At 40.9% G+C, this 16,379-nt stretch overlaps 1 protein-coding gene across 1 annotated transcript; it reads right to left on the bottom strand.

Annotated features, from left to right (window-relative positions):
* Nucleotides 1-42: 42 nt before the first annotated feature.
* On the bottom strand, nucleotides 43-2,072 carry LOC131416510 (17-beta-hydroxysteroid dehydrogenase type 6-like). The gene is made up of 2 exons (XM_058559192.1): nucleotides 2,063-2,072; nucleotides 43-859 (listed from the first exon to the last, which is right to left on the bottom strand). Exons 1-2 carry the CDS (start codon nucleotides 2,070-2,072, stop codon nucleotides 357-359), a joined length of 513 nt encoding a protein of 170 aa, XP_058415175.1. The 3' UTR covers nucleotides 43-356.
* Between the last annotated feature and the right edge of the window lie 14,307 nt (nucleotides 2,073-16,379).

Raw genomic sequence — 16,379 nt, 5'->3', positions numbered from 1 at the left:
AGAGGGAAGGTGACCTTGTACTAGTTTTGACCTTCCTAGCAAGTCCTGAAAGCTCAGTGTCGTCATCTGAAAAAGGGTGACAGTGACTCCCTGGTGGGAACATTATGGGCCCCCAGCAAGAACATGTTAAAGTGCTGAGAACAGGAGCCCGGCTCCAACCCTGCCCCAGCCACACAACAAGCCTTTGGGCCCCATCTCCACTCCTCCTCCAGAAAGTGGGCTCTGATCACCCCGGAGCACTCAGCATCAAGGAAGCCAGAACTTCTGCCAAGAAAGGAGGCGACGCCACAGACAGGAATTCGGCAAGGGCAAATTCTCATCAAGCAAACTATCCCCAAACCTCCAGAGCTCAGAAGTCAGGAGGTACAGGTAGTGGAAAGAGGAGAGAAGAGGCTGGTAAGCTGGGTGACGTAAAGACAGCTAGTATGACTTCGAGTCCTGGAAAACACATCAGGAATCTTCCCGAGGTGGCAGTGAAGGGGTCTCCCTTCAGAGAGAGGAAAGAAACAGACTTGAGAAATCTGAGTGGTACCTCTGTCCTCTGTGCGCTCCTTCACCCACTGGGTGGCTGCAGCGATGCTCTCTGTCTTGGTGACATCCAGGATCACCGTCTCCAACCTGTCTGACGTCCGGCCCCTCAGCTGCTCGGCCCCCTTCTCTGTCAGACACGCGGCCAGCACCCTCAAGCCTCGCAGGTCCAGCTGCCTGGCCAGCAGGTTTCCGAAGCCTGAGTCACAGCCCGTGATGAAGACGTACTTGTCTCGGAGGTGGCTCACCACCTGCCTCTCCCGGTACCAGCGCAGGAGGTAGTACAGGCCCACCAGGACTGCGAGGTACAGCCACGTGGCTTTGCCGGGGACTGACACAGACAGGCTGTGATCAGAAGAGTCTGGCCTCCTCGATCAGGAAGGCTGTGCAGGCAGTCTGGCCTCCAGGCTCTCTGGCATGAAGTCTTCAATTGCCCTCCTGACCACTGTTTTTCTGGAACATTTTATTCTCTCTCTACCTGCCCTTTGGACTACTTTTGCAAGAGCTGACATAGGCCCTTGAAAATCCAAATCCTGCCCAGAAAGAAAGCATCACTTCGTTGTCAGCAACGCTGCCCCAGGCTTCTCACTCCCTCTGCTCTCCACGTCCACGTGTCACACACTGACCAGCACAGGCCACTCTCGTCTAGCTTCAGGGTTCAGCACTGTTTCTACTTGTCTGCCAACACGCTGGGCTTGATCTTCCAGACCTCGGGAAGGTTCTTAGTGGGAGCCACACTTGATTCAAGACACATTTACATTCAGCACCCTCTCTGGGCCTGGGTTTCCCCATTGGGCTCAGCACACAGAATGACCTTCTCTGAAATCTAAGTCACTGTCAGCCTCTCTAGCATTCTAAGGAGAAGGCAAAGGAGTTTAGGGAAAGGTCTCCTCCTAATATAGTAATTCTCTGGGGCAGAAAGGTGTTCAGGAGAGCAAAGAGGTTCTGAGGTCAGAGTCAAAGAAAGGGGAGAAGAGGGAGGGGGAGTCAACACACACAGCACTGGGGCTGCTCTGAGTTGCTGGGGGGCTGAATGGAAGGACTGATGCAAAGCAGGTCTAAGAGTTGTTACTCTTTTACTCAGTCCAGAGGCCTTGACCGCAGCTGTCCCCTGTGTGCCAGGGCACATTGCCCTCTGCCTCTCCCGCCCCTTCCGTGCCAGATGCACATCCAGAACCCAGAACACTGAGACACAGATGAGAAAGGCAGAAAAGACTGACTTGAACAGGGACTACCAGATGGTGTAACCATGGGCCCTCTGGGACCCATTCAACCCACCCATCTTATCAACACAGTAATTAAGAGTAGTTTTTCAGGAACTGAGGCCTTTTGTCCAGTTAAGGCCAGTTGAGACCACCAACCCATCATTGGGGCCTGTGCAAACACCCGATAAATGACCTTTTTGAAGTCAAAGAGTAGAAAACTCCACCCTCAGATCATGTTAACACCACCTTTTTGTGAACATGTGTCCTATGAGGAGACACGAAGCTTGACCGTGCTTGTGCAGGTCATCAATTACCTCACTTCTCCTCACCTCCAGTCATCTAGCCCCACGCTTCAGACTGCCCTGCCTTTCATCCCATAAAATTTGCCCCCAGCCTTGGATCAGGGAGCCAGATCTGAGAGCATAGGCCTCCTGTCTCCTTGTAGATTCATCTCGCAAATAAAGCTAGTTTTCTTTTCCTAAAGGTTGTTGCCACAATAATTGGCTCTTTATGCACATCAGATGGTGAGCCTTTGCTTGGTAACAATATATTTTTGTGACCAAGAGGGGACAAGGTCCTGTGACTGCCTGCCCAAGGCTCTAGAACTGCCAGTGAGGTGCAGCATCTTTTTGTCAACTAAGTGGCCACCTAGACAGTTTTGTCTAGAGGCTTGGCTGATCAGATTCCTGTTTCCCAATGTGGTGCTCCAGGCCTCGAGGTGTTTTTATTTCTTTTGGGAGAATAAACAGGTTCTGGATCAAGACGTCTCTGGGCTCTGGGTGAGTAACTTTAAGAAAGTGACTGTCCTTTACCTTGCCTCTGGGGTTTGATTCCCTACAAATACAAGTTTATATCCTGGGGAATCCTGGTGGGCTGTGTCCAAACCTTGGGCCTGAACCCCACAAAGTAATTAGAGGCAGGATAAATGGCTCACTCGTGAAGTTGCTCCTGAGTGGCTCAAAGCACTGATTCCAATCTCCTCCCAGTTCTGAGCAGCTCCTGGCACTGGTTCTGAGCTACTCCTGGCAAAGTAGCTGGTATTCTGGTCTGTGTGATATGTAGAACTGTATTATGTGTGAATGCTTGTCTAAACTGAATTGGCTGTTTTGGGGACTGAGTTTCTTGGTGACTGTAACAAACACTCTTTAAAAGTTACCTTGTTTGTTGTGGCCACCTTGGAAACAGCCCCCTCAAATGAAAATAACTGTCAATGACTGGCAAGATTACCTGGCACAATTTAAACTTACAGTGGCCACTTTGGGCTCCTTTTGAGCTTTCAAACCAAGAAACAAAGAAATCTTTAATCTTTAAAGAGTCAAGTGCTCCACCTTCCAGCACAATTGCTCAAAACCTAAAGGTTCCTTGCAGCGTTATTCACAATAGCCTAGACTTGGAAACAACCTAAGTGCCCATCAAAGGACGAATGGATAAAGAAGATGTGGTGTATATACACAATGGAATACTACTCAGCCATAAGAAACGATGAAATCCAGGCATTTGTGACAACATGGATGGACATTGAGGGTATAATGCAAAGTGAAATAAGTCAGAGGGAGAAGGTCAAATACCGTATGATTTCCTTCATTAAGTAGTAGATAATAACAACAATAAACAAACACATAGGGACAGAGATTGGATTGGTGGTTACCAGAGGGGAAGGGGGGTGGGAGGAGGGTGAAAGGGATAATTTGGTACATGTGTGTGGTGATGGGTTGTAATTAGTATTTTGGTGGTGAACATGATGTAATCTATGCAGAAATAGAAGTATAATGATGTACACCTGAAATTTTTACAATGTTATAAACCAATGTTACTGCAATAAACAAAAAATTAAAAAATTAAAAAAACAAAAACAAAAACCTAAAGGTTCCAGAAGCTGTAAATGTTTGCAAAGAACTGTAAAATCTTACCAAGCTTGTTTCATGTCCTGAGGGCTTGGTTTGATAATCGTCAGGTTGTGGGGGTCCCAAAAATAAAGTTGGTCAAAAATGCGGTTGCACCCCATTTTGCAGTCACTAATGGTCAGACAGAAATGTGGGTTGCACTACTTTTGCAGCAAAGGGTCCTACCAAACTACTGCCAGAGGATTACACTGGCCGGTCAGAAGGAACGTTCCAACTACATAAGATCATTTAAAAGTGCTCTTAAGGGCCGGTCCAGTGACATAGCGGTTGAGTTCGCATGCTCCAGTTCAGAAACCTGTGGTTCTCTGGTTCGGATCCTGGGTGCTGACCTATGCAGCGCTTATCAAGCCATGCTGTGGTAGGCGTCCCACATATAAAGTGGAGGAAGATGGGCGCAGATGGTTGCCCAGGGCCAATCTTCCTCAGCAAAAAGAGGAGGATTGGCAACAGATGTTAGCTCGGGGTAATCTTCCTCACCAAAAAAATAAATAAATAAAAATAAAATAAAAAATTTAAAAAGTGCACTAAAAGGGTCAGGCCCCGTGGCTTAGCGATTAAGTGCGCACGCTCCGCTACTGGCGGCCTGGGTTCGGATCCCGGGCGCGCACTGACGCACCACTCGTCTGGCCATGCTGAGGTGATGTCCCACATATGGCAACTGGAAGGATCTGCAACTACAACATACAACTATCTACTGGGGCTTTGGGGAGAAAAAGGAGGAGGACTGGCAATAGATGTTAGCTCAGGGCTGATCTTCCTCACACACACACAAAAAAAAGTGCACTAAAAGCAAAGACTTCAAAATCCCAAAGTAACCATATTGACAGTTTTGTTGAAAAAAGAAAAAATCAAGTTATAAAAGGTACCTAAAAGAAAAGCCTATTAGATCATAGTACAGCACCCTATAATCTACCTTTGAAGGAGGGCCCAGTATAAGCACCCCCCAGAGTTAACAAGACTCTGAGAGATTTTCTGGAAAACTACTATGGTAAAGATTACTGGAATTGTTCAATACTCCAGGTATAGTTATTGTTTGCCTGGGCTGAAACCTGACAAGATATTTGAAAGGATTTAGCAACACACGATCAGAAATTTGGCCAGACTGGAAGCTGCTATTCAGAGACTGATAGGAATTTTTTAGGCCTTCTCACCTAAGTTAAAATAAGACCAAGCACCCAGAAGGAAAGAAGCAAATTAGCGATGACGTAGTTGGACAGGTACATCAACCTGGAATGTCACTTAAGTTACAACCCAATTTCTGAGGAAGAGCAACTGTGCTTAAAAAAAAAAATCCTTGCAAATTGGAAATGCAAATCTAGAAGCAGTTCAGATTTCAACCATTTCTCTTATGTCAAAAAGCTTCTCTGGGACCTATTATTTAGCTCATCACCAATTCTCAAGACTAAAGACAAAAAAGGGAAATAAAAACTGCCTACAGAGCACCCTTCCCCAAAATCTAGCAGCTTGGGTGTCTTCTCCACAAATATTAATAGAAAAAGATTAAAACAACATTTGGATTCAATTATTCTTTCATAACTAGTGAGCTTTATATTTCTGTACCTGATTCATGGCAGTAATTTTGAGACAATAGCTGCGGAGTCTTTGTGTATGTGTGTCTATATGTCTGTTGTATATATTTGATATCTTACCTCTGGATAATATAATTTCTAAAAGAGCTCTATTCGATTGGCTTAAAGTAATTGCTTAAATAAATTATTTCTAAATGTAATAGAAACTAACCCAAGTTAGTTTCTGAAGTTAACATGATAATTAATCTTTGGTAAATGAAAGCTTATTAAGTTTGTTGGTTTGATTGAAATAGGCATGTCCTCAGAGTTATCAACATTGGATATAATGTAGATATGTAGCCTTTATTAGTCAAATGAGCTTATGTTGTCACTGTTACAAAATTTGTCACCAAAAATAATAGCTGATTTTGTCTAATGTCTCATGAACTTTTTGTAGGGCATCTAAATAAGTATGGGGAACAAGTAAACTAAATAGATGCAAGTAAAAGTTTTGGGTAAACTTTTTAACAATGATTATGTGTTATGGCATGTGTATTTAAAACAACTTCAGAAATCTCGTTGGTACCCTGAAACTTTGAAGTTTTGCAAGGTGAAATTAAATGATAAAAAAATTCATTGAAGATCTAGGTCATTTTCAAATAAGAGTAAATACTGAAATATTATTGCTAAACATGTCTAAGTTTATCTACATTTGCTTTCTTATTACAAAGAAACTAAAAGATGTTTGGGTCTATTAGTAAACATGTCTTGTATTTTATTAAAAGATCACACTATGAAGTAGCATGTTTCTAGAAATTATGAAAAGTATTTATAAATTTGCCAAGCCAAAGAATGCTAATGTAAAAGACATTTTATAATTGCTTACTTCTTAGTTTTCACGAAAAATTAAGGTCTGTAAGGGTTAAGAATTCTAGCTAATATATGTGATTAAAGCTACTAAAAATTAATAAGGAAAACATCTCTGTATTCAAAGAAAGTAAGATGTATTTTTTCAGTAAAGAAGGTATAAAGAATGGAATTATTTTTGTTTGTTTTGTTAAGAAAGATAAATTTGTCCTAAAGGACTAGGAGGGAAGAAAGAAGGCATGGGACAAATTCTGAATGTAAACAAAAGTCATAGAAGGTTTGTGGAAGAGGAACCCTGAGGAAAGAGTTTTGTGAGTGGTCAAGTTGGCTAAGATCAGAATGAATTTAATTGAGTAAATGAGTTTTGATATCAGAAGTAAGCTGGTGGGCCAGCCCCATGGCTTGGCGATTAAATGCATGCGCTCCGCTGCTGGTGGCCCGGGTTTGGATCCCAGGTGCACACCGACGCACCGCTTCTCCGGCCATGCTGAGGCCGAGTTTCACATACAGCAACCAGAGGGATGTGCAGCTATGACATACAGCTGTCTACTGGGGCTTTGGGGGGAAAAAATAAATAAAATCTTTTAAAAAATAAAATAAATAAAATAAAAATAAATTAAAAAAAGAAGCTGGTGCAAAATTAGAATTTGTTGTTTTCTCTCTCTTAAAAGGATAATTTTTTCAAACTTTCAGTCTGCTCTTGAGAAAGAGATTATAAAAGGTTTTTCTTTATCTTTGAGAAAGTCTACCTAAAAGACAGAAAATCTATGTTTTGCCAAAATAATTTCCTATGTTCTAAAAGGCTGAAATCTCTCTACTAAGACAATTTAGGGTTTTGGTTTTTTTCACTATTTAACTCTGCATGTTTGCTTTTAACATCTTCTGTTGTCACTATGGTTAAATGGATAACTAGGCATCGATCTACAGTGAGCATTGTTTCCTATTTGACTAAGGGTTTTAAAATCTTCTGATATTTTTGACAAACTTCGTCAGAATTCAAACTGGGAGACTTTCCAATGGGGCCATGGGACTTCTCAAAGAATTCATCCTTTCCTTCTATAAACAGGGAGATATTAAGTTAATTAAGTTTATTTAGTATGTTAAATTACACAGGAAGCATTGTCAAATAAATGATAATAAACTTTCTTAGGTTATATTGTGTGGGTGAATGTTATTAAAATGAGTGTTTTAAAAATTATATAACATTCTTAAAATTCTGATCAGTGCTGGTTGTCAGATATAATTCTAGTTATTATCTTAGAGTGTTGTATATCACACAAAAAGCTGAGTTTCTCAGTCAAATGCCATTTTTGAGTCTTTTGTCATTTGCAGACAGTTGTTGTGTTACTCTGATGTTTTTGCAGATGTATTTCATCTTCAGAGAGATTCACAGAAAGGACTCTGACACTTGCTCTAGAATGCAGGTTTCTAATAAAACTTCAGATTATAAAACTGAGCTCAGTAAGAAATTACAGAACTCTAACAGAGAAATAGAGGCCTCATAAAACTGCTAACAGAAGATCAAGATCAAGAATGGGTCACATGGGACTGAATGAACTGATAGGATGATAATAATTTTGATGATATGTTATTTGAAGTATTGTTGATCTTAAATGTTTTATTTTTCCAGATTTAAGGAAACCTTACTCTCCTCTCTCTTAAGCTGACTATGACTTAGAGCAATTTGGTAAAATTATACCTTCGTAAGTAGAATTGAAACATTTATTTTTGCTCCCTACCTGATCCTGCCAGAATTTGGAAACTCTTAAGGTGTGAGTTTTCTTTATTTCATGGCAACATAGTTATTTGCATAAGTTCAATAAGAATCTGTTCTCCTTATAGCAGGACATAGTTGGAAACATTGGTTATATTACCAAGGCTTTGACTGGAATGTTATATTTGAGAGAAACATGCATAGACTCAGACATGACCACACACCTTTCAGGAACAAAGACTGACTTTATGGAATAAAGCCACTTGGAAATATTGGCCTGGTACCTTGCTTACACAGTTCCCAGCAAACTTACCATGCACGTAAAGAAGGTCACTTCCCTGGCAGGTGCAAAGAAGCTCAGGATATTTGGGAGAACCTCAAGAGAGGAGAGGAATTCAACAAAATCTGTAGGTATTGCAGGCAGAGTCTGATGACGAGTCCTTGGCTTGGTTTTCCTGGCCTTGAGAGGCCAAGAATTACCCCTGAGAGAGAACTGAAAACTGGATAAGAGGAACTCCTGCAACAAAGGACGATCCTAATTGAGGTGGCAGAGGCAGAAACTCCCTTCTGGAGAGAAAAAATGCTGCGTTCACAAGCCACAGCGCTTCACAGCTGCCCAGGAGCAGCCCAAAGGTATACAGCCCTCCCTGGAGGAGTGGGGCCCTGAGCCAGGAAGCGGTCCCACTGTGGGCATTTTGTGGACCCAGCACAATCGAGACAAGTGGCAGAATATCTGACTTTGCCTGCTACTAAAACATTGGGGAGTACCCACAGAAAAGCTGACTCACAAAGAAATTAAAACTGGCTCTTAAAGGGCCCACACGCAAACTCACCCATTTCAGAAAGCAACCTAAAATCACCAGAAAGAAAGGTGACAGTGCTTTGGTGAAAAGAGACTCAGCTGATAGGCTCTGAGTGCACTGCAGTGAGAGGTGAGACCTCTCCAGGGATTGGGACATTGGCGGCGGCCATTGTTGTGGCCTAGTGTGGGCGCGCTGACACAGACACCATTGGAGTTCTCCCTGGGGCCTGCTAGCCCAGGGTCTGCCCCACCCACTAGAGCACCAATTTAATCCAGCTCAGCCAGGGCAGGCAGCCCACCCTAGAGACTGGCCCCACCCAACAACTAGCCCTCAGGCAACTTGTGGGCCTGCATAGATTGGTGACTGGATTGTCTGCAGCCTGGCAACTGAGCCCACTTCAGTGGGGCAGGGTGTGCACAGCGAGCAGGTGGAGAGTGTGGGGCAGTGGTGGAGTGTGTGGGGCTCCCGCCGTGGAGAGACTGGGTCCACTTTAGGAGGTCGGGGCGTGCACATGGGGCAGGACTGTGTTGACTGTGTGTGTGGACCTGTGGGCAGCAGGGCTTGTCAGCTGCAGAAGACTTGTGCTTCTCAAAGACCCACATAGGGGGTTTGCCCCACCTTCCAAAACCTGAAACAATTGGGTGTTCCTGTGCCTGAGGCCAGCCCCACCCAGCTGCAATCCTCAGAGAGCTGACAAGAGATCTAAAGCCTGGAAGCTTACAGCATTTCTAAGCCCCTGAGCCTAACAACCTGCCACACTGGGGGCCTACTCACTTAAAAGAAATACTGAAACACAAGTGTGGTATTAGAACTTGCAGCCAACTGTGCTGGGGCTCCCACACCTGATAAAGAGACGGAAGGGCCCACAATAACTACAAGCAGCTGAGCCTTACAACAGCTGGCCAGGAGCATAACTAAGCCTCCCTGGGCACCTACAGGGAGAGCAAACAGGCCACAAGAGAAAGACACACGTAGCCCACATAGGGGTTACTCCTGGAACATTGAGAACTGAGAGAAGCACACTGCAGGCCTCCTAAGGCATCACTTATATAAGGTCTCCTATCCTAATGCAGGAGACGTAGCTGACCTACCTAATACATAGACACAAGCACAGGGAAAGAGGCAAAATGAGGAGGCAAAGGAATACATTCCAAGTAAGGGAACAGGACAAAACCCCAGAAAAGGAACTAAGTGAAACAGAAATCAGCAACCTACCCAACAGAGAGTTCAAACAGAGAGTGTTAAGGATGCTCACTGATCTGGGGAGAAGAATAGATGAACTCAGTGAGAATGTCAACAAAGAAATGGAAGATGTAAAAAACAACCAATCAGAAATGAAGAATACAATACTGGAAATGAAAAATTCACTAGAGGGACTCAAAAGCAGAATAGAGGATACAGAAGAACGGAACTGTGATCTGGACGAAAGACTAGAAGAAATCACCCAAGCTGAACAGGTAAAAGAAAAAAGAATTAAAAAGAGTGAGGACAGTCTAAGTGACCTCTGGGATAACATCAAGTGCACTAACATCCGTGTTATTGGGGTCCCAGAAGGAGAAGAGTGAGATAAAGGGGCAGAGAATCTAGTTGAAGAAATAATAGATGAAAACTTCCCTAACCTAAGGAAGGAAACAGACATCCAGGTACAGGAAGCACAAGGAGCACCAAACAACATAAACCCAAAGAGGCCCACACCAAGATACATCATAATCGAAATGTCCAGAATTAAAGATAAAGAGAGAATCCTAAAAGCTGCAAGAGAAAGACAAGTTACATACAAAGGAAACCCCATAAGGCTATTAGCTGACTTCTCAGCAGAAACCTTACAGGCTAGAAGAGAGTGGCACGATATATTTAAAGTGCCAAAAGGAAAAAACTTACAGCCAAGAATACTCTACCTGGCAAGGTTATCATTCAAAATGGAAGGAGAGATCAAAAGTTTCCCAGACAAGCAAAAATTAAAGGAGTTTGTCACCAAGAAACCAGTACTACAAGAAATGTTACAGGGACTGATTTAAGAGGAAAAAAGAAGACCACAAATAGGAAAAATTATCTATTTCTATAATAAGAGGGTAATGGATACAAATGCACAAAAAAGAGGTTAGATATGATATCAAAAACATAAAATGAGGGAGGAGGGGAGTTAAATAGTAGAGCTTTCAGACAGAGGTCAAACTAAAGAGACCATCAATTCTGTATAGAAGGAGAAAGGAACAGAGAAGGACTACTAAAACACTGAGATATACAAAGTTAAAAAATGGCAGTAAGTACATACTTATCAATAGCTACTTTAAACATCAATGGACTAAATGCTCCAATTAAAAGACATAGGGTGGCTGATTGGATAAAACAACATGACCCATATATATGCTGCACACAAGAGACACACTTCAGACCTAAAGACACTCACAAACTGAAAGTGAAGGGATGGAAAAACATACTCCACGCAAATGGCAATGAAAACAAAGATGGGGTAGCAATACACATATCAGACAAAATAGATTTTAAAACAAAAATTGTAAAAAGAGACAAAGAAGGGCATTATATAATGATCAAGGGAACAATCCAACAAGAGGATATAACACTTGTAAATATCTATGCACCCAATGTAGGAGCACCTAAATATATAAAGCCATTATTAACAGACATAAAAAGAGAAATAGACAGTAACACAATAATAGTAGGGGACTTTAACACTCCACTTACACCAACGGATAGATCATCCAAACAGAAGATCAATAAGGAAACATTGGCCTTAAATGACACACCAGAACAGATGGACCTAGTAGATATATACAGAGCATTCCATCCAAAAACCAAAGAACACACATTCTTTTCAAATGCACATGGAACATTCTCCAGGATTGATCACATATTAAGCCACAAAACAAGTCTCCATAAATTTAAGAAGATTGAAATAATACCAAGCATCTTTTCTGACCACAATGGTATGAAACTAGAAATCAACTATAGGAAGAAACTCAGAAAAGCCACAAATACATGGAGATTAAACAAAATGCTACTGAACAAAGATTGGGTCAACGAAGAAATCAAAAAATACCTGTAGACAAATGAAAATGAAAATATGACATGCCAGAATTTATGGGATACAGCAAAAGAGGTTCTAAGAGGGAAGTTTATAGCAATACAGGCCTATCTCAACAAACAAGAAAAATCTCGAATAAACAATCTAACAGTGCACCTAAAGGAAATGGAAAAAGAAGAACAAACAAAGCCCAAAATCAGTAGAAGAAGGGAAATAATAAAAATCAGAGCGGAAATAAATGAAATAAAGACTAAAAAAACAATAGAAAAAATTAATAAAACCAAGAGCTGGTTCTTTGAAAAGATAAACAATTGACAAACCTTTAGCTAGACTCACCAAGAAAAAAAGAGAGAAGTCTCAAATAAGTAAAATCAGAAATAAAAGAGGAGAAATTACAACAGACACTTCAGAAATACAAAAGATTATAAGAGAATACTATGAAAAGCTATATGCCAACCAATTCGACAATCTGGAAGAAATGGATAAATTCTTAGAATCATACAACCTTCCAAAACTGGATCAAGAAGCAATAGAGAATTTGAACAGACCATTCACCAGTAAGGAGATCAAAACAGTAATAAAAAACCTCCCCCAAAATAAAAGTCCAGGACCAGACGGCTTCCCTGGTGAATTCTACCAAACATTCAAAGAAGACTTAATACCTATTAAGTAGGTATTAAGGGGGAAGCTCCCTAACTCCTTCTATGAAGCCAACATTACCCTGATACCAAAACCAGACAAAGACAACACAAAAAGAAAATTACATGCCAATATCACTGATGAACATCGATGCAAAAATCCTCAACAAAATATTAGCAGATCGTATACAACAATACATTAAAAAGATTATACACCATGATCAAGTGGGATTTATTCCAGGTATGCAGGGATGGTTCAACATTCACAAATCAATCAACGTAATACACCACATTAATAAAATGAAGAATAAAAATCACATGATCATCTCAATAGATGCAGAGAAAGCATTTGACAAGATCCAGCATCCATTTATGATAAAAACTCTGAATAAAATGGGTATAGAAAGAAAGTACCTCAACATAATAAAGGCCATATATGAGAAACCCACAGCTAATATCATCCTCAATGGTGAAAAACTGAAAGCTATCCCTCTAAGAACAGGAACCAGACAAGGACGCCCACTCTCATCACTCCTATTTAACATAGTATTGGAAGTCCTAGCCAGAGCAATCAGGCAAGAAAAAGAAATAAAAGGGATCCAAATTGGAAAGGAAGAAGTGAAACTCTCACTATTTGCAGATGACATGATTTTATATATAGAAAACCCTAAAGAATCCACCAAAAAACTTTTAAAAGTAATAAACGAATACGGTAAAGTTGCAGGATACAAAATCAACATACAAAAATTAGTTGCATTTCTATACACTAACAACGAAGTAGCAGAAAGAGAAATTAAGAATACAATCCCATTTACAATTGCAACAAAAAGAATAAAATACCTAGGAATAAACTTAACCAAAGAGGTGAAAGATCTATACACCGAAAACTATAAAACATTGTTGAAAGAAATTGAAGAAGACACAAAGAAATGGAAAGATATCCTGTGCCCTTGGACTGGAAGAATTAACATAGTTAAGACGTTCATACTTCCTAAAGCAATCTATAGATTCAGTGCAATCTCTATCAAAGTTCCAACAACATTTTTCACAGAAATAGAACAAAGAATCCTAAAATTTATATGGAACAACAAAAGACCCTGAATAGCTAAAGGAATCCTGAGAAAAAAGAACAAAGCTGGAGGTATCACATTCCCTGATTTCAAAATACACTACAAAGCTATAGTAACCAAAACAGCATTGTACTGGCACAAAAACAGACACACAGATCAATAGAATAGAATCGAAAGCCCAGAAATAAACCCACACATCTATGGACGGCTAATCTTTGACAAAGGAGCCAAGAACATACAATGGAGAAAAGAAAATCTCTTCAACAAATGGTGTTGGGAAAACTGGATAGCCACATGGAAAAAATGAAAGTAGACCCTCACCTTACACCATACACAAAAATTAACTGCAAATGGATTAAAGACTTGAATGTAAGACCTGAAACTATGAAACTTCTAGAAGAAAACATAGGCAGTACGCTCTTCGACATCGGTCTTAGCAATATATTTTCAAGCACCATGTCTGACCGGGCAAGAGAAACAATACAAAAAATAAACAAATGGGACTACATCAAACTAAAAATCTTCTGCACAACAAAGGAAACCATCAACAAAACAAAAAGACAACCTAACAATTGGGAGAAGATATTTGCAAACCATACATCTGATAAGGGCTTAATCTCCAAAATATATAAAAAACTCATGCATCTCAACAACAAAAAAACTACCAACCCAATTAAAAAATGGACAAAAGACCTGAACAGACATTTCCCCAAAGAAGATATACAGATGGCCAACAGGCACATGAAAAGATGTTCAACATCATTAGCTATCAGGGAAATGCAAATCAAAACTACAATGAGATATCACTCATAGTGGTGCAGCCACTATGGAGATTCCTCAAAAAATCAAAGATAGAACTACCATTTGATCCAGCTATTCCACTGCTGGGTATTTATCCAAAGAACTTGAAAACACCAATGCGTAAAGATACATGCACCCCTGTGTTCATTGCAGCGTTAGTCACAATAGCCAAGACTTGGAAGCAACCTAAGTGCCCATCAAGGGACGAATGGATAAAGAAGATGTAGTATATATACACAATGGAATACTACTCAGCCATAAGAAACGATGAAATCCAGCCATTTGTGACATCATGGATGGACATTGAGGGTATTATGCAAAGTGAAATAAGTCAGAGGGAGAAGGTCAAATACCTTATGATCTCACTCATTAAGTAGTAGATAACAACAACAACAAACAAACACATAGAGATAGAGATTGGATTGGTGGTTACCAGAGGAGGAGGGAGGAGGGCAAAAGGGATAATTCAGCACATGTGTGTGGTGATGGGTTGTAATTATTATTTGGGTGGTGAACATGATGTAATCTATGCAGAAATAGAAGTATAATGATGTACACCTGAAATTTTTACAATGTTATAAACCAATGTTACTGCAATAAACAAAAAAATTAAAAAAAAAAAGAGCCTATATGATCAATTGCTATTCTTGCTGTATTTGTGTAAATAATTGGGCCAAGTTTACTGAAACTAGACTTATTTTGCAAACCAATGAGTCTCAATTTGGCTGTCTTAGGTAAAAATGAGGGTGATTTTAGAGAGAAAAATAATGTTTCAACAAAAACTATAGTACACATTCATGGATTTTAGATTCTAGTTCTGTTAATTGTCTTTGAGGTGTTTGTTTTCTATCTGTAAACTGGACCGGATCCTGAATTCTTCTAGTCTCCTAGAACTTCTGGCTACAAATCTCCAAACTAACGTTTTCAATTTTTTCCATCATTTTTCATTTGGAATCACTGAGAATTGAAACACTCTTTCTCCAGAGGCCCTGCAAATTGAAGCTGGACAACTTGATATAAACTTAAGAAAGATTCATGCCTCTTGCTCTGTAAGCCACTCAGAAAGATACCTGAACACCCAATGACATCATCAGAGACTTTCAAACTACAAAAGATACTTCAACCCTGACATCTAGAAATCTCCTTGACTGGCTGCTCCTGGGGCTCAGAAACTGGTTTATAATTTGCTCCAGCCATTAACCTTGATTTTCTTTTTGCTTCTCTAGAAATGCTTCTTATTAAATACCTGGTTACTAATTTAAACAATATAGGCCTAACTTTGGGAGCCCATCTGCATCACCGTCTTACTAAGAGACTGGTTCAATGAGATGAAACATCCTATGCCCCTTATCAGCAGGAAGCAACTATAGCAGTTGTCACCCCATTTTCTCAACATTGAGGAATGAACAATGAAAAGGGAGAATTGGTAACCATGGGCCCTCTAGAGCCAGTTCAATTGACCTCATCTTATCAACAGAGTAATTAAGAGTGGTTTTTCAGGAACTGAGATCCCTTGTCCAGTTCAGGTCAGTCGAGACCACCAACTCATCAACAGGGCCTGTGCAAATGCCCAGTTAGTGAACCATTTGATGTCAAGTGGGTGAAAATTCCACTGTCAGATCATGCTAACAAGACTATTTTGTGGACATGGGTCCTATGAAGAGCCATGAAGCTTGACTGTGCTTGCACAGATCATCAATTAACTTACTTCTTCCTACCTCCGATGATCTGTCTCCAAACATCAGACCACCCTACCTTTCATCTCAGAAATTTTGCCCCAAGCTCTGGATCGAATAAGACAGACCTGAGAGCATATGTTTCCAGCCTCCTTACAGATCAATCTCCCAAATAAAGCTACTTTTCTTTTCCCAAAGGCTGATGCCATAATAATTGGCTCTTTATGCACATCGGGAGGTGAGCTCTTACTTGGTAACATCCGGAGGTGAGCTCTTACTTGGTAACATCGGGGTGCCCTACCCTCACCCAAACGGAGGGCTGTAAACCCCCAAAACTAGAAAGAAGGTTGTTCAGTTTGTCTCAGGTGATGATGGAGAGGAGGAGGAAGCTGCCTCCTCAGGAGACTAAAGAAAGGACTAGAGACAGGACCCCACAACAGCTGTCTCTGGAGGGGCTTCACGGTGAAGGGAAGAGCACCATTTCATAAAAGGAGGTGGAAAAGCCGGGAGAATGGAGCTGGTGAGAGGGGCAGGGACAGGAATCAGTGTCCCTGCTCTGGGCGTCTCCCTCACTGTCCACATTTATCACAGCTCTGACTGGTAAGTAAGGAAAGAGGAG

The sequence above is a fragment of the Diceros bicornis genome, chromosome 17 (assembly GCF_020826845.1).
Source record: "Diceros bicornis minor isolate mBicDic1 chromosome 17, mDicBic1.mat.cur, whole genome shotgun sequence".
Lineage (NCBI taxonomy): Eukaryota > Metazoa > Chordata > Mammalia > Perissodactyla > Rhinocerotidae > Diceros > Diceros bicornis.
This window is presented reverse-complemented; position numbering and strand designations above follow the sequence as displayed.